We start from the raw sequence: 24232 nt of genomic DNA on the forward strand, positions 1-24232 counted from the left end.
GCCTCTGTGTAATTGTTATTAAAGATGATGTGGATATGCTGGCGTTGGACTGGGGTAAACACAGTAAAAAGTCTGACAACACCAGGTTTCAGTCCAACCGATTTATTTGATAGTAAACTCACAAGCTTTCGGGTTAGCCCCTTCGTCAGGTGAATGGAGAGTTCTGGCCTTGGACAGAGCATATAACAGCACAGACAGTTTACAGATTACTGATTAGAATGCGAATCTTTACATCTAACCTGCTGTTCAAGTCTTAAAGTGGCCAACAATGTGAGTGGAAGGAGCACTGATCACAGGTTAAAGAGATGTGTATTGTCACCTGACAGTACAGTAAGTGAGGCTTTGCAAACCCAGGCAAGTCATGGGGGTTACAGATAGTGCGACATGCACCCAAGATCCCTGTTGAGACTGTCCCCATGTGTGCAGAAATTGGCTATCAATTAATTAATTGTTAAATACAGAATGTTTATATAAAATCAAAAACAATACTATTTTGGAAAAACACAACAAAACTCAGAAGTGAGCTGGTCCTTGGTGAGACTACTCCTGTAGTTTTGGTCTCCCAACCTAAGAAAGAGTATACTTGTCATAGAGGAAGTGCAGCGGAGGTTCACTAGGCAGATACTGGGGCTGGCACGGCAGTCCTAAGAGGAGAGATTGGTTCAAGTGAGTCTGTTTCACTGGAGTTTAGAAGGATGAGGGGAAGCATAAAATTCTAACAGGACAGGACAAGCTAGACGCAGGGAGGATGTTTTTCCTGGAAATCTAAAACAAAAGGACACAGTCTCAGGATACGAGGCGAACCATTTAGAACTGAGATGAGGAGGACTCTCTTCGCTCAGCGGGTAGTGACATTGTGGAATTCTCTACGCAGAAGGCTGTGGAGGCCAAGTCACTGAATGTGCTCAGAAAAGAGGTAGATAATTTTTTAGATTTTAATGGCATCAAGGAGTATGGAGAGAAAACAGGTATATGGCAATGAGAGAGAGGATCAGACATAATCGGGCTGAATGGCTTACTCGCCCTAGTTTCTATGTTTCATATGGCCTGGTAGCATCTGTAGTAAGAGAAAGAGAGTTTATGAAACACCATGGTTTTTTTCCTAATATAGATGCTTCTCATCTTCAGTGAGAATACTTTCATCTTTAAAAATCAGATTGAATGATGTAGTTCAGAAGAATGTGATTATATTGCTGGATGCAAAGTTGAATGGAAACGTGTTATAACTTTATAAATCATGCTTTCAAATGATGTGTCCATTAAAAGTGATTGAAGTTTACATTGAGAAATAAATACCCTGTGTTGCTCCTATTTTCCTCTTTGTGGCAGTGTTAGGCTGCTGCTGTGAGAGAGAGGGAGGGAGGCCCTTCCCAGTCTTTCAGTTGGCATGGAACCAGAGGGTTCAACAATGGGAATTATCCAATTTCATACTGTATGGGATCATAGACCAGATGTTTCTGCAGCAGAGAAGCAACGTCTCGCATGGAGATATGGCCAGTTGGGACAGGGTTCAGGGACTTCAGGCAACAAGGAAGAGGCAGGCTGTAAACTTTCCTCAAGATGTGGAATGTAATAGTGTAGACAAACATCGATTGTCAAAACAGGAGATGAGAACTAGTAAACTGTTGCACATTAAATACATGGACCACAGGAAACCCACAGCAGGTCATTAAGACTCGTAATAGAATCATGGAATCCGTACAATGCAGAAGGGGGCCATTCGGCCCATTGAACCTGCACAATCCCACCCAGGCCTTATCCCCGTAATATCATGCATTTACCCTAGTTAATCCCCCTGACACTAAGGGGCAATGTAGCATGGCCAATCCATCTAACCCACACATCTTTGAAGAAGATCAGTTGTGACTGATCTGATTGGCTTTCTCAGTCACAATGAGTTACTGAGTAGTTTATTCCCAGTAATTTGATCGTTGAGACAAGCCCAGCTTTCAGACACACAGTGGAGTAAAGGAATAATTAATCATTGAGCTGAATAAGCTCCGTTTCATCAGCAGTGTGTTAGTGTGCTGGTAACCTGGTGATCATTATTAATCACTCATCCTTCTCCCTCCATTTAGATAAAGAATGTTATTCCCATAGTGAGTGAAGAACAAGTGTGGACCAGGGTGTAACTCGGGGCCGATTTTAAAGTCACACTAACCTTGTTTGTATGTCTTACAAATTCCCATTTATTAGCTTCTCTGTAAGCTTCTCATGCTGTGACTGCATTTTACGGTTGCACTCCCCCATCCCTTCTGACCTCAAAATCTTTATATGGGGCGGGGGAGCGCACACCGTTATGGGGTCCCAGGGTGAGTTGGTGAGTGGGGGAGAGGTGTGCCCCCATTGTGGGTGTGAATCATGGATCTTGATTCTGTAACCTGAATCTTATTGAAATGTTTGGCTGTTGCGATGCAGTTTTGGCCAGTATTTACAGTTCGGCAGTATTACACAAATATTTATTTCATTGCTGTTTGTGGAGCTTCTGCACAAATTGGCGGCTGTTTCCATTCATTGCAGCAGGAATGATACCTGAAAAAGTGTTTAATTGACTATAAAGCCTTTGGGATTGTCCAATGATTGTGTAGGCAGTGGAGAGAAAGAAAGATGTGTATTTACGTAGTGTGTTTTGTCACCACTAGACATCTGGAAGTGTTTTCTAACGAATGCTGTACTTTTGGATGTATGTTCAGTGCTGTAGTATAGGAAGCACTGTGACCAATTGTGCACAGCAAGCTCCCAGCTACATTTGTGCAGTTTTTTTAACTCCACTATCTCCATACCTTCTTGTCATTAACAAAAAATATTTTTTTTATATGTTTAACAGTGGCCCGATGATGAAATTAGTTTATAAACTCCAGGCTGAAGATTATAAATATGAATTTCCAATCTCGTATCTGCCTGTAAGTATGCAGAACAGCAGTGAATGATTGTGCTGACTTGTATTGTGTTTAGATCTTGATATGATGACATTTTAAATGATTGTGGTCATAGAAGTCGTATCATAGAATCCTACAGTGCAGAAACACAATCCCACCCAGGCCCTACCCCCATATCCCTACATATTATACCCACTAATCCCTCTAACCTACGCATCCCAGGACACTAAGGGGCAATTTCTTAGCATGGCCAATCAACCTAACCCGCACATCTTTGGACTGTGGGAGGAAACTGGAGAACCCGGAGGAAACCCACGCAGACACGAGGAGAATGTGCAAACTCCACACAGACAGTGACCCGAGCCGGGAATTGAACCTAGGTCCCTGGAGCTGTGAAGCAGCAGTGCTAACCACTGCCACCCAAGTCCTATTGTGCAGAAGGAAGCCATTTGACCCATCAAGTCTGTACTTACTCTTCAAAAGAGCATCTTACTTGGACCATCCCTGGCCCCTATCCCCAAAGAGGTGGCTCGCCCTTCCCCAGCAGGGCATGTTATGATGCATTAATTCACTTGAGTCAGGAGCAATCTGGAGGATGTTTCCTCAGAAGGAACTCTTCAAATGCAGACAATAAAAATATAACAAAACTTATTTCAACTTATCAAAGAAAAGATCTAATAAAGAAACATCATTATTCCAAACTTGGGGCCTCGCCCTGAGCCACTCCAAGCTCTTCCGCAATGCCCAACGGATTCTTATTTATAGAGAGTCAGCTGACCATCACATCATTTTGTAATTGGTTCTGTGGTTTACTGGGTCAGCTGACTCATATGCCTTGTTACCATTGGTCACATCACATCCAATGCAAAGTTGTCACGGGGTTATATTCTAACTACTAGGGCAGTAGCGTTAGTGCAAAACCCAATCTGGGTACGTTTGAGAAATCCAGGTATCCCAGTGTAGTTCGCTGGTGAAGTGGGAATGGGGGAAGAGAGAAGCGGGGGGGCGGAATGAGAGATGGGGTCTAGGTGGGGGAAAGGAAGCAAGGATATGAGGTGTGGAGGGAGAGGTGAGTGACTGGGGAGGAAGGGGTTTGAGAAGAGGGGCTGCTGAATGCATGTGTGGGACGAGATGGAATGGGAAGAGGTGCATGTATGTGAGGGGGAAAGGAGCTCCATTGAGTCTCCTGTCATCGTGGCTGGAGCTTGAGTGTGTAAAATGACATTTTTACAATTACTTTACAAACACGTGTATTTCTATGATGCATATGGTGTTCTATAATGTGAGACCTTTAACAATAACCTATTGAATGTTGCTGTGCTGCTTTACTGCTGGTGTCCAGGGTCATATTCATTTTCAAATCATTTATGCAAATGTTCACTTGTGGTCTGTGGGCATTGCCAAAAAGGCTGTCCTTTGCCCATCCTGATTGCTCTTAAAATGCAGTGACATTGGGAAGTAAATAGTGAAACACTGCTGTGGGCCTTTTCTATGTTTCATTTGTATGTGATCAAGGCCCTGTTCCGGTTTGGACTTTACCCTGTATTACCTGCGGGACATGGCAGTGCAGTGGTTAATATTGTTGCCTCACGCTGCCGGGGACCTGGGTTCAATCCTGGCTTGGGTGATTTGTGTGGAGTTCTCCCTGTATCGGGTTGGGTTTCCTTCAGATGCTCTGGTTTCCCCCACAGTCTGAAAGACATGCTGGTTAAGCGAGGTGGCCATGCTAAATTCTCCCTGTGCACCCGAACAGGTGCCAGAGTGTGGCGACTGGGGATTTTCACAGTAACTTCATTGCAGTGTTAATGGTTGCCTGCTTGTGACAGTAATAATTAAATTTTAAACTTAACTGCGTTGAATACTGAGGTTGCTTTGGTGATTTGATATGAATGCGTTGGTCTTATCAGTAATAGAAGGTAAACAAAGAACTAATATTCTTGCCCACTTGAAGTGGCTTGGAAACATTTGCATTTCACTGCAGATTATTGCTATAATTACGTGACACAATATTCAGGCTGTTTTGTCTTCAGCTGCTTTGGTCCATGTTACTGTTGTGTTGTCTGCTGCCGTCTGAATGTTTTGCGATTGATTACAATTCTTTACCACTTGAACCCTTGTACAGATTTTTGTGTCATCTGCATACTTCTGTATAATGCCCCAACGCCACTTTCTTAGATCATCGATTAAAAACTGTGAAGAGTAATGGTTTTCAGCGTGGACCGCATCCAGTAACTGCAATATAACTGTTTTAGTTGTGGGATTGGAGCAAATTCCTAATCCAGCATTTGAACTTTTTACTGAGAACACACAATTCTACTTTGTGAAGTAACTGAGTTTGAGGTAACATACCTGAACTCCCTGAAAGCTTTTGATAGGCAACATTAGCTCAAAGTCCGTCTTCACTACCCTAGTGACTTTGTCACAAACAGACTACCGTGTTTATTTGGCATGGCTTGGCTTTTCAGGCACTGTGTTGGGATTTCTAATGGCCCCCTTCCTTTTCCCAGTAATCGTAAAAGGCATCTCTTGTATCTTCTCGGATCCTCCCAGTGATGAATTTTGACTGATGGACCTATAATTCCGTGTCTCTAACCGGACTGTTCTGTTTGAAAATAGGAGTTACATGACCTGGCTGCCAGTTTAAGAGAAGTATCCCTAACTCTGCTGGGAATTTGAAAAGGCGGACAGACACTCAGTGCACCTGTACTATCTCCTTCATCCACCCTTATTAATATTACCTGGATGTTGCGTTTCCTTCATCTTCGAAACAACATTACTGTCAGTTGTATTAATTCTGTTCAGCACTGAACAGCTGCATCTGAAACATAAATATCATCAACGGGAACGTAGATGGTGCTAAATATTCATTTGGAAGCTTTCCCCTAACCTGAGAATCAGTATGAATCTGCCGTGCAGTGTCCCTATTCTGTCCTTGACAATCTTCTGCCATAGTTCAAAAAGTCCTTTGCTATGACTACTGCAGTTACACCCATCTTCACTTGCAGAGATCTCTAATCTGATGGTTGTCTTCCTTATATCCGTATGTTTGCATATAATTTATCTAATGATTAGGTTCCTGTTGCAGACATTTTTATAAAGGATAAACATGCAAATTATTTAGAATTTAGCATTTGCTTCCCTGAGAATCTCAATGTTTACTGATTCTATTCTGTTGGGTTTTTTCCTAATTCAGGGTCCTGTGAAAGCTTCAATCCAGGAAGGCGTCTTACCTGATTTTCCACTGTATCATAACAAGCTGCAGTTTCCTCCCTCGGGGCTGGCCAATCTCAGTCTCTCACTCAGTATCCTTTCACTGGATTGTATGTGGAGCTGAAGCTGCTTTAACAGCATTGAATTGATACAAGTTGATTTGATTTATTATTGTCACATGTATCGGTGTACAGTGAAAAGTATTATTTCTTATGCACTATACAGTCAAAACATACTTTTCGTAGAGCACATAGAAAAGAAGGAAAGAATAGGATACGAGATATAGTTTACAGTCATAGCTAGAGTGAAGAGAAAGATCAGCTTAATGTGTGGTAGGACTAACCAAAAGTCTGATGGCAGTGGGGAAGAAGCTGTCCTTGAGTCGGTTGGTACCTGTTTTCAGGCTTTTGGATCTTTTTTCTAATGGAAGAAGGCAGAAGAGAGAATGTCTGTGATGTGTGGGGTCCGTGATTTTGCTGGCTGCTTTTCCTGAAGTAGTGGGAAGTGTAGACAGAGTCAATGGATAGGAGGCTGTTTGTGTGATGGTCTGGGCTTTGTTCATGACCCTTTGTAGTTTCTTGCAGTCTTGGTCAGTGCAGTTATTTTCCATTTTACAATTTGTGTTACAGGATGCTTATACTTTAGGATCATTTGAATAGCTGGTTTCAGGCCGCTTTTATTAGTGATATTGCCCTGCTTTAGTAGAGGACATTTTCACATCTTTTTATGTTTTCAGAAAGAATTAGAAAGAACTAGGATCTATAAATACTTGGATGGGCAGGGAGAGTCACCATGGGAGAGTTATTATTAGGGAGAGTCACCATGGCCTTGTGCGTGGTAGGTCACGTTTAACCAATCTATTAGAGTTTTTCGAAGAGGTTACCAGGAAAGCAAATGAAGGGAAGGCAATGGATGTTGTCTACATGGACTTCAGTAAGGCCTTTGACAAGGACCCGCATGGAAGGTTAGTTAGGAAGATTCAGTCACTAGGTATAGATGGAGAGGTAGTAAATTTGATTAAACATTGGCTCAATGGAAGAAACCAGTGAGTGGTAGTGGAGAATTGCTTCTCTGAATGGAGGCCTGTGACTAATGGTGTGCCACAGGGATCAGTGCTGGGTCCATTGTTGTTTGTCATCTATATCAATGGTAAATTGGATCAGCAAATTTGCTGAAGATATGAAGAGTGTCCCTTAGTGTCTTGAGATGTGTAGGTTGGATGGATTGGCCATGGTAAATTACTACATGGGTTTCAGGGATAGGGTGGGGGAGAGGGCTGGATGTGATGTTGTATCAGAGTTGGTGCAGTCTTAATGGGCTGAATGGCCTCCTGCACCGTATGGATTCTAACTTGTTCCTCACCTTTGATTTGTGGAAATAAGCCCCCAGGTTTGGAAATTGGGGATGTAGCTGGTGCCCGTTGGGGTCAAATTCTAATATGGATGGCAGGCGTGAAAAGAAGTTCAAAAGTTGGCCATCAAATGTTACTAATTGCTCTCTGTTTGACAGATCTGCTGTATTGTTTTCACATTTGACTGTAAATACACTTGGCCTGAGCTGTACCCTCGAGGCAATTGAAATGTTCATTCTTACTGGCGAACAATGCTCTTCCCCCTTAGTAAAGAGAATAATGTTTCTTTAGAAGAAAATCTCTGCTCTGGAGAACTAGGAGTCAATTATTGAATTAAAACATTGTAGTGATATGCAGATAGTGCTCTTCATTTGTGTCAAACACGTTTAATTGATGGGTATATCTCTTGAACAGTCAAGAAACAAGCGAGCAGTGCAGAGACTTTGCTAAGAATTGCTTTTATTTACGTAGACTTGTTTGTAATTCTTAACCTGCGTGACTAGATCCCTTTGAATACTATCTCTTCAATTTAGCTATGCATCTCACCACACCACGGGTAAGTTGGTACTGCTGGATGTGAGGCAGCACTGGTTAAAGGATAGCGATAATGCTGCTGCCCAGGTCTTTTGCCCATCAACAGGTTTGGCATATCCTTTGTGCTGGTGGAGTTGCGAGATCTAAGTTAAATAACATTAGTCCTATGTGACCAATAATTCATCCCATGAAGATAAGGCAGCTGCATTCTAATTATACCAAATTTTACACCCCAAACAGATCTAACATCAGGTCCCTGCTGTTGTTTATGTGCCACATGAGCTTCCACCTCCGTAACATCACACGATTTCACCCTTACCTCCATTCATCACTTGCTGCCAATCTATCCAGATATCTCCTCTTTCCCACACTATATAAACATGAGCTGGCCAAAGCTCTGCTTTACATATCTTAACTAGCAGTAAGTCTTATTAATCCACTCAGCGATGCTTACTCACTGGCAGTGAGTAATTCTCAACCTTGTTTTCATATCCCACTATAACCCTGCCCCTCCCTATTTCTATCATCTCCCCCAGCTCTGCAACAGCCTGAGATATCTGTGTGCCTCCAATTCTGGCCTCTTGTGCATCCCTGATTTTAATCATTCCAACATTTGTATGACCTTTCAGTTGTTGGACCATCCTTGTAAATTCTCGTTGTACCTCTTTTAGTAATATGGAGATCACAGCAGTGAAGTGAGTTCCCAGGTTTGGTCCAACCAAGGTTCTATACAGTCAGAGAGATTACAGCACCGAGGCACGCCTCCTGTCAATCAAGTCCATGTCAGCTCTCTGCAGAGTAATCTCATTTCCTTTTGAAATCATTCATGGAGTGAAGGAGCAAAGGGATCTCTGGGCACAGGTTAACAAATTGCGAGAAGTAGTGACTTGGGTTAAACCCTTTAGCAAACCTAGCACTAGGGCTTATTCCTTAAGATAACAGAATTGATGCAGAACTGAAGAGCAAAATTAAGGCAGACGAAGCAAAGTTATTCCCAAAGCTGTTCCTATTTGATGGTAGAAGATCCTGGGAGGATACTTTTCAGATTCTAGGCAGGGATGCTGGTGATGTGAGGAAAAGCTTTCTTTTTACTCAGCAAGTGGTGATGAGCTGGAACTCTGCCGAACAAAAGTAGTGAAAGCATTGAGTGAATGATTTCAAACGGAAATTGCATGGGCACTTAAGAGAAATAAACCTGCAGTACTATGGACATTGAGGGAAGGAATTTGATTGCGCTGCAGGGAGCCAGCATGGATTCGATGGGCAGAGTGACATGCCTCTATACTGTAATGACTCTGACTCCAACTCTGAATTTATTGAACCTTGGTTAGATCAGTTGTGGTCTCCACATTATGAAAATGAATATAGAGGCATTGCAGAAGGTACAAAGGAAATTTGAGGGTGATACGACAGCTGAGATTGGAAAGATTGAACGTGCTGGTCTCATTAGCAATCCCTGTGGAACACCATTTTCCTAATCCAAATAAACTCCAAATAATGAGTCAAAGTTCAATGTGCTACCTCTATCATGTCTAGTGATGTTTGAGACAGCGTATTTCTTCCACAACAGAATTTAAGGATCATATTCTGGGTTGGTTCTTTGTATGTGAGCACATTTGAAACCTGGCTCTACTTGCTATGTGGAGAACTGGAAGTATGAATGGCTGTCAGTTAAATATTCTGGAGTTGGAACTCTGTTTCCTGCTTGCCAAGGCTATCTGAAGTGGAGCTCAGAAAGAAATGCTTCCACTGTGTAAAACCTCACTCCTGTTATTCCTTCATTAGTGATGAATGCTAAGTCCTGTAGGTGCCTACGCCTTTGAGATGTGTACAGATTGAAGGGAACGTTCAATTGCCTCCTCTCGAAACTGTCTGTTAAAATGCTCCTGTCCTTTGGTGCCAGTTGTGCACTTTGTTCTTCTGTCCATGATGTGTCGAATACAAAGCAATATTTGATTTTCCTTTGTCCCTCTGAATGATGCTCAGCCACCCTTTAGTACTGTAGTGTCAGAGTACCATTTTCCCATCCTCACTCCAGCTGTCCTGTGTGAATCAGCTGAAAGACTGATGCCAGTGACTTCAGGACCCACCACAAACTCCTTGCACACCACTAACTCCATCTTTCGCCCTGACCACTGAAGCTGAAACGGTCAAAGAACAATCTTTGACATTGTTTGACCCTGAGCTGAAATTGTGACCACGTATAGAGCAAAGAACAACACAGCATGGGAAACAGGCCCTTCGGCCCAACGAGCCCACGCCGCCATTTTAACATTGAATCTCCCCTCCACCCATGACCCTTGTCTATGCTTATGGCATTCCACATTGAGGGAAGACTAATTTAGGGACAATTTGTTACACCAGTCAGCCTAACAGCACATCTTTGGGGTGTGGGAGGAAACCAGAGCACCCGGAGAAAACCCATGCAAGCACGGAGCGAATGCGCAAACTCCCGCAGACACTGGCCCAAATCCATGTATCTGCACAGCAAACAGTGATAGTCACTGAGCTGTCATGTTACCTGGCATCTGGTCCAGTTTAAGTCTACACTATCTTCCCCATTGCCAAGATCACTGACTTCCACCTTTAACATTGGTCATTTCTGCCCTGTTTCAGCTTGTCTGATGCTGAAGCTCTCATTCATGCCTTGGTACCTCTAGAGTTAGTTATTCCAATGCTCTCCAGGCTTTCTCCCACCCACTTTGTACCTTCCTTGGACTTGAGATTATCCAAAGTTACCGCTTAACTCCTGTCAGGTCTCTCACCTATCATGTCTGTGCTCATTAATCTACATGGCCCCCCAGTCTGACAAGGGTTGCATTTTCAAAGTTTCGTATCTTTTTTCAGGTCCCTGTCTGACTTTGCTCTTCCCCATCTCCATAACTTCTCCAAGTTCCACACCCTCTGCACTCCTGTAATCCTGAGTTAGCATAATGTCAGTACCCTTTGTCTCACTTCAAGGCCACACCTTCAGCTGACAGTGTCGCAAGGTGTGAGATTCCATCCTTAAAACTCTTTGATCTCTAATCTTTACTCTTTAAGACCCTCCTTAAAACCGAGCCTGAACCAAGCATTTGACCTTCTGTCCTTATGTAGCTCAGTATCTGGCTTTGTTTGATATTCAGTCCTGTGAAGCACTTTGGAAAGTTTATTACGTTGAAGATGGTATCTAAACACTATTCGTTGTTTAAAAATGCCGTTTGTCTTTAGATGTGCAGATTTAAATGTTTGAACATGAGGGTTGTTAATGCAAGTGTGGGCCGCAAGGGTGTTTCATTGGTTTTGCTGCCTTTAACCAATTGGAAGAAGTGAGAAGCAGGTGCTTTACTGAATGCTTTGGGAGATTACGGGGTAAAACCTATGATAGGAAATTCACAAAGTCTGCAAAGGGTTATATTTCTTGTGCTCTTCATTGTGCTCTCAATTCTTGTTACAGAATTGCCCACCTGGACAGCAGTTCAGTACCTCAGACAGTGCCTATTTTGTCATAGTGGACAGGTACCTGAAATACTTCCTCCCAATAGAGGGGAACGTGCCCCCATCACCATTCTTGAATGCGTGTGGCACTGTCTCACCTCCAACACCAAGGTATGTCTGCTCGTTTTCTGACCTGTAATTGCATTGGGTGTTTTTGGGACCAGGATAATGCTACCTAGTTTTTTTTCTTTATTCAGTGCTTGCCTGTCACTAAATGTGTGGATTCCCTTTGGTGACTTGGGGGGCTGATGGTTTTATATACCTGCTGAGTGCTAATGTTATTGAGAGGACTTGGTTGGGACGGTTGAATGAGCATCAGTGAAGGTAACACCAATCAAACAGGGTGTTGAGTGATTACAGAACAAGGGATCTACATTGACGTTTGAAGAGATGGTCGATAATATGTTGAAAGGAGGGGTTACTGAGTGACCATGTGATGGAATGGGTTCAAATTGAACTGTTGCAGTGATTGAGCAGGTTCACTGAGTGACAGTACGAGAGGGCTTATTAATGCATGTTTTCACAAGGCCTGAGCATCACTGGCTGAGTCAGCATTTGTTTCCAATCCCTAATTGCGCTTGAGAAGATTTTAGTAAGCTGCTTCCTTGAATCAGTGCAGTCCTTTTGGGGAGGCATGGTGGCACAATGGTTAGCACTGTTGCCTCACGGTTCCAGAGACCCAGGTTGCATTCCCAGTTTGGGTCACTGTGTAGAGTTTGTATGTTCTCCCCATACCTGCTTGGGTTTCCTCCAGGTGTTTTGGTTTCCTCCCACAGTCCAAAGATTTGAAGGTTAGGTGCATTGGCCATGCTAAATTGCCCCTTCATGTCCCGGGATGCATAGGTTAGAGGGATTAATGGGGTAAATGTGTGGGATTACAGGGATAGGGCCTGGGTGGGATTGTTGTCGGTGTGGTCTCAATGGGCCAAATGGCCTCCTTTTGCACTAGGTTTCTATATATAAGAAATAGTGCTCTTAGAGAGAGAGAAATCCAGTGACAGTGAAAGAATGGTGATTTATTTCCAAGTCAGCCTGGTGAGCTTGAAAGGGAGCTTGCAGGTGATGGTGCTCCAAATGCACCTGCTTCCCTTGTCCTTCTGGTTGGTAAGGTCACGGGTTTGGAAAGTGCTGTCGAAGGAAGCTTAATGAGATGCTGTCGTGCATGTTGTGGGTGGGAGACACTTTGCGCTTGGTCGTGGAGGAAATGAATGTTTGAGGTCATGGATGGAATGCCAGTCAAGTGAGTTGTGATGTCCTGGGGAAATGGTTAGATTCTCTATTGTTGAACGTGGTCGTTGCCTGATACTTGTGGTGTGAGAATATTCCTTGTCGTGTTACAGTATATTATGAACTTAGTCAATATTTTAAAAATTTGAACATAGATGAGCACACATTATCTTCATCAGTAAATGTGTAGAAGACTGTGTGCCAAAGAAGCAAATCCATGTGTTTCCGGAAACCGTGGATGAACAGGGATATCCTCTGCTTGCTGAAATCCTGGTCTGAGGTGTTTGTGTCAGGTGACACTGACTTACACAAGAAAGCCAGATACGATCGCGAGAGATCCATCAAAGATGCCAAAAGGCATTGTCGGACCAAGCTAGAGGCCTAGGATAGCCACACTGACCCCCGCAGACTATGGCAAGGTCTGCAAGACATAACAGGCGACAAGATGAAGGCATGTAAAATCCTTGGCTCCAACACCCCTCTACCTGATGAGCTCAGTGCATTCTGCGCCCATTTTGAGCAAGAGGTCAGCGAGAACGTGCCCTCCACCCTGGAAGCCCTGGATGAACCTGTATCTGGAGTCATCATTGCAGGTGTCAGAGCAGCTTTCTTGGAAGCCAATCCACGGAAAGCGACTGGCCCAGATGGGGTGCCTGGACGAGCACTCAGAACCTACATGGATCAGCAGGTGGGGGTATTCGCAGACCTCTTCAACCTCTCTTTATGCAATCTGAGGTCCCTATCTGCTTCAAGAAGATGACCATCATCCCAGTACCTAAGAAAAACCAAGCAGCGTGCCTTAATGACTATCAGTCGGTGGCTCTGACATCCATCATGAAGAAGTGTTTCAAGAAGCTAGTTATGGCAAGAATCAATTCCAGCCTCCTGGACTACCTGGATTCACTACAGTTCACCTACTGCCACAACAGGTCCACAGCAAATGCCATTTCCCTGGTCCTGCACTCAACCCTGGAACACCTAGATAACAAGGACACCTATATCAGACCCCTATTTATTGACTACAGCTCAGTCTTCAACACCATTATTCCCACAAAACTCATCTCCAAACTCCGTGACCTAGGCCTCGGCACCTCCCTTTGCAACTGGATCCTGAGCTTCCTAACTCTCAGACCACAATCAGTAAGTATAGGCAACAACACCCCCTCCACGGTAATCCTCAATCACAGTGCCCCGCAAGGTCATGTTCTCAGCCCCCTACTACACTCCTTATACACCTATGACTGTGTGGCCAAATTCCCCTCAACTCGATTTTCAAGTTTGCTGATGACACCATTGTAGTGGGTTGGATCTCAAACAATGATGAGACAGAGTACAGGAATGAGATAGAGAATCTGGTGAACTGGTGCGGCAACAATTATCTCTCTCTCAATGTCAACAAAATGAAGGAGATTGTCATCGATTTCAAGAAATGTAGAGGAGAACATGCCCCTGTCGATGTCTATGGGGGCGAAGTAGGAAGGGTCAAGAGCTTCAATTTTTTAAGCGTCCAGATCAACAACCTATCCTGGTTATTGATCTGGATGCCTAAAAAAATGAATCTGTCTTATGTTAAGTTGATACAAACAGCATTTTCTTCTGGTTGTATCACAGCTTGGTATGGCTTCTGCTCTGTGCAAGGAACTACAGAAGGTTGTGAACGTAGCCCAATACATCACGCAAACCAGCCTCCCATCCATTGACTCTGTCTACACTTCCTGCTGCCTCGGCAAAGCATCCGGCATAAGTCAGGATGTCACGCACCCCGGTCATTCTCTCTTCCACCTTCTTTCTTCGGGGGACAAAGGTACAAAAGCCTGAGGATACATACCTCATGAACTGCTTCTTCCCTGCTGCTGTCAGACTTTTGAATGGACCTCCCTTGTGTTAAGTTGATCTTTCTCTACACTCTAACTATGACTATAACACTGCATGCTGCACTCTCTCATTTCCTTCTCTATGAATGGTATGCTTTGTATATTGCACAAGAAACAATACTTTTCACTGTATGCTAATACATATGGACAATAAATCAAATCAAATTAAAATGCCCTCAGAAAACCATATAACCGTTGGCATTTTGAGCCCCAGGCAGTCCTTGAGTCTCAAGCAAACACCAAATTAAATATGTACATTCACTGCCACCTTGGGAATTCTCACATCCCTTTGAAGATGTACCATCAGGAAAAGAACCATAATATCATCTAACTGATTTTACTTTCTGTTCACGATAGATAAACAAAACATCACTACGCTGTATGTTTTGGACAGATGTGAATTTTAGGGTGACAAATGACAATACAGATGTGTAAATCAACCCACCACTGTTTTTGGGAAAAGGCCTTGTACAAATCACGTGGCAAGGAAGCTGCCGCCTTGCCAGCTTTTTAAATAGCAGCAAGAGGCTGTGTTAGAGACAAAGTTCCATTAGAAAGCCATTGAACCTGCTGCAAGTCAGCCAAGCAGACAAGGTGATGAACAGCAAATACCTTCAAAATGAGAAAAGGACGCTCTTAACCCTGTTCCAACTACGGGCTCCGCTGGGAGTCACCAACCTGGAAATTCAGTGTCAAGAGGCTTCATATCGGAGAATCCTGTTTTGCAAACTCTTCACCCCAACTAAAGCATCAACTCAGCTCAGAAACTACAGGCCTGCCATGATAAAGTATTAATTATATCTTTATCGAATCTTTGAGTTGAGTGAAACATCATGTTTTAACTTCTGGGGCAAGTGTGATAATAATTAATCTCCTTTGTTTTCAAACATTCAAAATGTTTGCTGCTAGAAATCATTTAATTGGAGTAACCAGCCGGGGGTAAGAAAACACACAGCCCATACAAACATATTTACCATAGACAGTAAAAACGAATGTGCAAATCCTGACCGAGACACTTGCCACTTATCAGCCCTGATCTGAATGTTGCTGCTTATGGCCATGAACTGCTTCAGTATCTGAGGAATCATGAATGGTGCTGAACGTTGTGCAATCAGCAGTGAACATCCTCATTTCAGACCTTTTGGCAGGAAAATTATTGATGAAGCAATGGAAGATGTTAGGTATGGCCTAAGATGCGACCTTGAACATCTGCGGCAATGATCTGGGACTGAAATGGATGCCAACAATTGCAACCATTTTCCTTTGTGTTAGATTTTTTTCCCTGATTCACATTCAGTTTTGTTCATTAATGCGATACTCGGCCAAATGCTTCCTTGAAGTCCAGGGCAGCCACTCTTCTCGTCTCACCTGTTTCGTGTTATGTTTGGACAAAGGCTGAAATGAGACAATGATTTGAGCAGGTTATTGCTGTATAAGTGTCGCCTGGTAGCACTGTGGGAAACACCTTCCTTTGCTGATGAACACGAGTAGACTGATGGGGTGGTGTTTGGCTGGGTTGGATTTGCCTTGCTTTTTGTGCATAGGACCTATCTGGATAATCCGGGTAGGTACCAGTGTTGTAGCTGTACCCAAACAGTTTAGCTAGGGATGGATTGCAAGTCTTTTAGTATTACTTCTGGAATGTTGTTAGGGCTCCACAGTCTTTGCAGTGCCTTCAGCTCTCCCTTTATCACATGGAATGAATTGTACTGGCGAAAGACTGGTATCTGTGATGCTGGAGACCTCAGGAGAAACCTAGATGGATCACCTCGGCATTTCCAGCTGAAGATTGTTGCAAATTCTTCAGCCCTATCTTTTGCACTGATGTGTCGGGTTCCAAATCATTGAGGGTGTGGATATTTGTGGAGCTTCCTCTTCCTCTTAGTACCGTTGTCCAGCGCCATTCAGGACTGGATATGGTAAAAACGCTGAGCTTAAATCTGATGCGTTGGTTGTGGGATCGCCTAGCTCAAATCAATTGCATGCTTCACATTGTAAGGTAATATTTGGTGAGTATGACTGTCAGGCTGTTGCTTGAGTAATCTGTGGGATGACTTTTCTAGTTCTGCACGTTAGCAAGGAGGACTTTGCAGGCATGCCAGTGCTGGGTGAGACTTTGTCATTTCCAGTGCCCAGTTCGATGCTGATTAACACCTTATAAATGTAACCATTAACATGAGACAGCTTACTGAGTTGGGGGTGAGATTATCAGAGGCAGTAACAGGGGAGGAGGATATTTTACATGTTTATTTTCCATCCACTGTATGCTCCTTGAATATTAATTTTGATTCCCTTTGTTTAGAAATTGCTGATGTATAACTCCGATTCTATTTGCACTTGGTTCCTGACAGAACTCAGAGTATGCCATTCACATCCTACGGTGGGCCCCACACTAGCCTGTTGAAGCGCCACATATCCCATCAGCCCTCAGTGAATACAGACCCAGCTGCACAGGAGATTTGGAGATCGGAAACATTGCTTCAGGTAAAAGTCAACAGAGTTTTGTATCACTCTTCCTGGATTTTTACTTTGGTCAGAATAATGGACATCGTTTCAGAGGCAGATAGCAGTTTGCATTTACTATATGAATACAGCTGTATCGAGCTTTAGAAAGAGTTTATAAGTTAGATATTTGATTCAAAGCTGAACTCCTGATCTCAAGCCCTCACCACTACAATTTCCTATTTCCATCTTCCGAGCATGTCTTTGACTCTGCAGTCCTTATCCATGCCTTTATCACTTTGTGGTTCGCCTATTCCAATATTACCCCAATCAGCGGCCCGTTCTCCATATGCTTCAACTCATCCAAAACAACTTGCATAAAGTCCTGTTCACCCCTCAATCTATGCTCACTGCCTTTCATGATCTTCACATTTTAATCTCCTTCTGACCTCTTCCCATCACCTCTCCGTAGCTCTGTAGTCCCCTCTGCCTGATCTTTTTTGTGTAGCATTCTCCCCTTAGTTCCACCGTTGGCGTACGTACCATCAGGTGAATAGTCTCCATAATGGAACTCCTTCCCTCAGCTGCACCTGCTCCCTCTCTTGCAAAACCTTTCCCTTTGGCCGAGTCTTTGGTTACCTCTCCTGTTGCCTGCTTTGTCTCAGTAACCATGTAAACAGTGTTTCTTTGAGATGGCCCATGAGAATGTGTATGTGTGAATATATCTGACTCTGGGAATGGGTGGGTTGGTATTGAATATTAGTGCTCAGTCTATCAGTGGAAATGGAGACAGAGCGGCCGAGGAAGGGAAGTGTCACAGATGGACCGTGTGAAGGGGAGAGAAGGGGTGGAAATTTGGAGCAAATCAATCAATTTATCCAGGTCCAGATGAGAGCATGAATCGGCACTTATACATTCATCTATATAAACGGAAGAGTCGTGGGAAGGGGTCTTGGGACTGGAGCAAGGAGTGCTCCACCTAACCCATTAAAAAGACGGGCATAACTGCGACCCATAGCCACACATTTTATTTGAAGGAAGTGAAACAAGTTAAAGGAGAAATAGTTGAGTGATAGAACAAGCTCAGCCAAGGGGGGGGGAGAGTGGTAGTGATCAGAGATTATTCAGACCTTTGCTCAAGGAAGAACCGGTGAATCCTGGACCCTACTGGTGGGGGACAGGATGGAGAGTGAAGAGATCAGGTCCTGGAATTTGGAAATTGTTGATATGACAAAGGGCATCAGAGGAATTAGGAATGTAGGTGAGCAGAGACTGGACAAGGGGGGAGAAGGTGGAGTCAAAAGTGGAAGAAATGAGTTCAGTGGGGCAGGAACAGGTAGACACGATGGATCTACCAGAACAGTCCTACTTGTGGATTTTGGGAAGAAGGTAGAAGCGGGCTGTCCAGGGCTGCGAGACACCGGTTGGAAACTGTGGAGGGAAGGTCTCCAGAGATGATATTAGTGACAGTCCTGGAATCAATGGCTTGATGTTGAGTGGTAGGGTCATGGTGCGGTGTCTGAGAGTTGGTGCTCAGCCTCCGCAATGGAAAGGCCAGTACGTCAGATAACAGCACACCCTTGTCAGCAGGTTTGATCACAAGGTCAGGAGGCCTAAGAGAGCAGATTACAGCAAGTTCAGAGCAAGACAAGTTAGAATGGGTGAGAGGGTCAAAGAAATTGAGGTAGCCAATGTTGTGCAGGCAGTTTTCAGTGCAAAGGTCAAGAGCAGCTCGGGGGCCAGAAGGTGGGTGAAAGGACCAGTTGAATGAGGGAAAGACTCCCGCACAAAAAGGTAAGCAGTGAGATGGAGAGGATAAGTTCAGCATCATGCCCAGCCTGAAATTCATTGAGGTGAGGATATAAGGGGATGATACTGAGCCCTTTGCTGAATACTGAACATTCAGTGTCAGAGAGGGGCAGATCAGAGGGAATGGTGCATACACGGAAACAGAAGGATTAGAGGAAGGAATGGGGTTAGAGGGATGGAAAGATGGAGGGTTCCAGATGGCCATTGGTATCAGTAAGTTGTTGGAACTTGTGTTCCTTAACATCAGAAAGGAAGATGAAAAACTCCTTGTTAAGATGTCAGATGAACATTACAGCACAAACAGGCCTTTCGGCCCGCAAGTTGCATCGATCATATCCCTACCTACCAGGCCTATCTATAACCCTCAATCCCATTAAATGAGATGAAGAATAAAATGGAACTGGGGACAAGGACACCTTTGAAAAAGTTGATGCTGCGAGAGATTGAGGTTGCGTGTGTACATATGGCATACACAGAGTATGGATCTCAGAATGTGATGAGAATAGCAGCCCAAGGAACGTTATATGTCCCAGAAATCCCTGAAATTCTGGGCGGACTCGAAACATGACGGGCACTTGGATCCCATGGGGGTGAGTTGGAGACGGTGGCTGAGGAAGGAAATGTGGCTGTGGAAGCGACACTTTGTCAAACACCAAGAGGGAAATGGAAAATAATAAAGGTGAACATGGAAAAGAAATGGAAAGAAGAGCAGTACTTCAAGGAAGGCACTTCTGGAAGGGAAATGGCAGTGAATTAAGCTCTGAAATGAGCAAAATTCTGTGGATGCTGGAGTGTGAAACAAGAAGAGAGGATGCTGGAAAAACTCAGCAGGTTAACGCTTTGAGTCATAGACTCTTCGTCAGAACTGAAAAGTGGGAGGAAGTTAGAGCAAAACAAACTGCAAAAAAAGTAACAACTTTCTTAAATATCGTGTGCAATTTTAGTCTCCTTATTTAAGGAAGGATATAAATGCTAATTACTACTTAATTAGGATGTGAACGTGTTGGAGACAGTTCAGAGGCGGATCACTAGATTGATCCTGGAATGAATAGGTTGTTTTGAGGGCAAGTTAGACACGCTGGCCTTGTTTCCACTGGAGTTTAGAAGAAAGGGCTGACTCAATTAAAGTGTAAAAAATCCTGAACAACCTTGACAAGATAGACGTAGAAAGAGTGTGGGTGAGTGCAGAACAAGGGGGTGTCACGGTGCACAGTGGTTAGCGCTAGGGACTAGAGTTCAATTCCTGGATTGGGTCACTGTCTGTGCCTTCTGTGAGTTTTTTGTGCATTTTTCTGAGTCTGCACATTCTCCCTGTGTCTGTGTGGGTTTCCTCCAAGTGCTCCAGTTTCCTCCCATAGTCCGAAAGACATGCTGGAAGGTGCAATGACCATGCTAAATTCTCCCTTAATGTATCTGAACAGGCACCGGAGTGTGATGACCAAGGGGTTTTCAGAGTAACTTCATTGTAGTGTTAATGTAAGCCTACTTGTGGCACCAATAAATAAACTTTAAACTGTTCTAAAATTAGGGGTCACTTTTTTTGGATCGAGGTGAGGATAAATTCCTTTCTCTGAGGGTTGTGCAACTTTGGAACTCTGCCTCAGAAGGAGAGGAAGGGCTCACCGAATATTTTTAAGGGAAAGGTGGAATCGAGGTTGTTGGGGTGGATGGGAATGTGGGATTTGAAACACAAACAGCTTAGCCATGATCTTACTGAAGGCCTCCCATTGCTAATTTTGTGTTTTGACCTGCTAAACTTGATTCTATAGAATATTACAGCACAGTACAGGCCCTTCGGCCCTCAATGTTGTGCCAAGCTATGTCCAATCCCAAGATCAAGCTATCCCACTCCCTATCATTCTGGAGTGCTCCATGTGTTTCTCCAATAACCGCTTGAAAGTTCCTAAAGTGTCCGACTCCACTATCACAGCAGGCAGTGCATTCCACACCCCAACCACCCTGAGTGAAGAATCTACCTCGGGCATCCCTCCTATTCTTTTAAAGATTTTTTTATCTTTTCAAAAAATATTTTTTTTAATCCCCTTCACACACCTGCATAGAAAGAATCACACAGATTTTAAAGTCCAAAGACCAAAAAATTCCCTCTTTCTCTTTTAAAACATTTCAAACTCTTCCCCACTGCGCGCCCCCCTCCCCAGTCACTGCACAACCCCTCCTAATTTCAATCCTCCTTTTCAAAATCTCTTTATCCAGTTGTTCAGACTTCCTCCTTAACCAAGACAAGTGTGGTCGTAATGCTGTATGGAATAGTTTAGTGAAGCATTCCGTATTTAATGTGTAATCCCATTTTTTTTAATTGTGTACTGCGATGAATTTTAAAAATCTGAAAGTGGGTAGTTAGTAGAATTACTAATAGCTTAGGTCTCCCTGAGAGTTTGTGGATGAATGTATGATGTAATGTTGAGCTATAAAGAACAGCAAGATCCTGTACTTATCGATAACTCTAGGGGTAGCGTGTGTGAACGGAATCACAGTGAGTCCAGTAATGACCTGAATGAGTTGAGACAGCAATGAAGCAGAAATTGCTGGTCGTGTGTGTGAGCTGGAGTCTGACACTGTTCATGCCCTGTTCTCCAGAGCCTCATTGGATAGAACATTCTCAAATAGGCCGGGGAAGTCGGAACAGAGGCAGATATATTTAAACCATCAACCCATTTAAAACTAAAACTTGCAAGTGAAAAATTGTTTAGAATTTCCTGCCTGATGGATTAGTCAAAGCAAAAACATGGATATTTTAAAATGCACTCGAATGGAAGAGTTAAGGTAGAGTAAAGTAAAAGTAGTTTATTTATTAGTCACAAGTAGGTTTACATTCACACTGCAACAGTTGTTGTGAAAATCCCCTAGTCGCCACTGTTTAGGTACTCTGAGGGAGAATTTAGTATGGCCAACCAGCAGATTTTTCAGACTGTAGGGGGAAACCAGAGCACCTGGAGGAAATCCGCGTAGACACAGGGAGAAGGTGCAAACTCCATGCAGTGACCCAAGCCGAAAATCGTAACCCACTGTCTGGTGCTGTGAGGCAACAGTGCTAACCGCTGTGCCCCTGTGACACCCCTTGGGTGGGATAAGTTTGGAAGTGAGTGTGGGTACAGGAGAGATGGTCTAAATTATTTTTTGCCATTGACATTTCTTATTATTTATTCACAGGTTTTTGTTGAAATGTGGCTTCACCATTATTCGCTGGAGCTGTATCAGAAGATGCAGTCTCCCCATGTCAAGGTAAGTGCATTCCCCTATTTCTCTCTATTTTGATGGATATTGAACTGGGCTAACTGCTTTATCACTTGTCTCTGGTGCTCTCTGCAGGCTCCAATGGGCTACAGTTGGAAAGTTAAAGCCAGTTTACTAATCTGGATTTAACCTGCGCACACTGATGTTTAATCTGCTTCCCTGCTGCTCTGTTGAAACAGATTATTGTTTCGGGCTCTAAAGAGGTGCTTTATTCCTGATTACTGACCACTGGGAACAGGCAAGAGTTCATGTTAGCTTGCTGCTGAATTATTTTTTAAATTCATTCATGGCAATGCCAACATTTATTACCCATCCCTTATTACCCCTGAGAAAAAGGTGGTGAGCTGCCTTATTGAGCCATCTCAGGTCATGTTGTATAGGTACACAGAAAGCATTGTTAGGGGAGAGTTCCTAGATATTGATGCAGCAGTGATGAGAAATGGCATTATAATTAAGAACATTGCATGTCACGTGGCTTGGAGGGAAGCTTATAGGTGCTGGTATTCCCATGCATCTGCTGCCCCTCTGCTCAGTGATAGAGGTTATGACTCTTCAAGGATCCTTTGACAGCACCTTTGTGAGTTGCTGCAGTGCATCTTGTTGATGGTACGCTCTGCTGCCACTGTGCGTTGGTGGTGGGGAAGTGTTGATCAAGCTGGCAACTTTTGTCCAAGACTGTGCCAAGCCTTTTGATTATTGGAGTTTCATTCATCCAAGAAAATGATGGATGTTCCATCAAACACCTGCTTTGTGCCTTGTGCATGGTGGACAGACTAGTGAGTTACTTGCTGCAGAATCCCCAGTCTCTGACCCTTCTAACTTCAGTACGTAGCTGGTCCGTTTCGTTTTCTGGTGAATGTTATTTGCCACTTATTGACCCAAGTGTAAACATTGTCTAGGTCTGACTGTGTGTACAGGCACACACTGTGTCATTATCTGAGGAATTGCAAATGGTACTGAATACGGTGCAATCATCAATGATCATCTCCACTTCTAAGAGTAATGATGGGAGGAAGGTCATTGACACAGCTGGCGATGGTTGTACCTCAGACTCTGTGGAACTCCTGCAGTGATGTGCTGGGATTGAGAAGATTAGCCTCCAGAAACCCAACCATCTTCATTTATTAGATACAACTCTGAACAAGAGGAGAATTTTCTGTCTAATTCCCATTGACTTCAATTTTGCTAGGGCTTCCTAATGCCACGTGCTGCCTTGGTGTCGAGGGCAGCCTCTTGCCTCACCTCTGGATTCAGTTTTTGAATCAAGGCTGTGATTTGATCTGGAGCTGAGTGGTTGTGGCAGGACCAAATGTGAGCATTGACTGGCAGGTTATTACTGAGTAAGTTCCACCTTTGATTTCATGTACCAGAACATCCAGATCCCTCTGTAATAACATTGGCAATGTCAGAGCAGACAGTGACATGGCCGGAAGGGGAAAAGTCACTCGAAACAGACTGGAATGTTCTGAAATATGGACAATATAGTATATGTTAAACATCAATTCCAGTGCTCCCAATGAAATGGTCAGCAGCGTCTAGCTGTCAGCAGATGCTGTTCTAGGATTTGTTTCACCATTTTTATCTCTTCAAATTCAACTGCAGGAAACTTTTCATATCAAGATTGCAATTCTTCTTCAACTGTTAAATGGACCAGCCATATAAATACTGCAGCTCAGAGGCTGATAGTTCTGGTGAGTAACCCGCCTCCTGACTCCCTAAAGCCTGTCCACCATCTACGAAGCACAAGTCAGGAGTGTGGTGGAATACTCTCCACTTGCCTGGATGGGTGCAGCTCTAACAACACTCATGAAGTTTGACACCAGCACAAAGCAGCCTGCTTCATAAGCACCCCACATTGTCACCACCTGAAACAACCACTCCCTTCACCAACACACACAGTGGCAGCATTGTGTAACGTCTAAAGCTTGCGCCTTACAAATCAGTAATCTCTATGATATCTGGAAGGACAAGGGCAGCAGATGCATGAAAACACGCCCACTTGTTCCACTCCATAGAACATAGAACATTACAGCGCGGAACAGGCCCTTCGGCCCACAATGTTGCGCCGACCAGTCTTATTTAAAAAAAAAACATTGACCCACTAATCTAAACCAATCCCTTTTCGTCCATAAACCTATCCACCAATCTCTTAAACGCCCCCAAACTAGGTGCAT

The 24232-nt window shown here is 43.7% G+C and overlaps 1 protein-coding gene across 4 annotated transcripts in view; it reads left to right on the plus strand.

Moving 5' to 3' along the window:
- The window catches only part of smpd4 (sphingomyelin phosphodiesterase 4), a 67823-nt gene that overhangs the window by 4257 nt on the left and 39334 nt on the right, over positions 1-24232 (plus strand). For all 4 annotated transcript variants that reach the window (XM_080208592.1, XM_080208593.1, XM_080208590.1 and 1 more), the window contains exons 4-9: positions 2828-2903; positions 6073-6181; positions 7944-7996; positions 11411-11562; positions 16904-17036; positions 21975-22046. In XM_080208592.1, the coding sequence (XP_080064718.1) occupies positions 2828-2903; positions 6073-6181; positions 7944-7996; positions 11411-11562; positions 16904-17036; positions 21975-22046 (595 nt within the window). The remainder of the gene's footprint in view (positions 1-2827; positions 2904-6072; positions 6182-7943; positions 7997-11410; positions 11563-16903; positions 17037-21974; positions 22047-24232) is intronic.

The sequence above is a fragment of the Carcharhinus amblyrhynchos genome, chromosome 20, assembly GCF_965287045.1.
Source record: "Carcharhinus amblyrhynchos chromosome 20, sCarAmb.v2.hapA, whole genome shotgun sequence".
In the NCBI taxonomy this organism is placed as follows: Eukaryota; Metazoa; Chordata; class Chondrichthyes; order Carcharhiniformes; family Carcharhinidae; genus Carcharhinus; species Carcharhinus amblyrhynchos.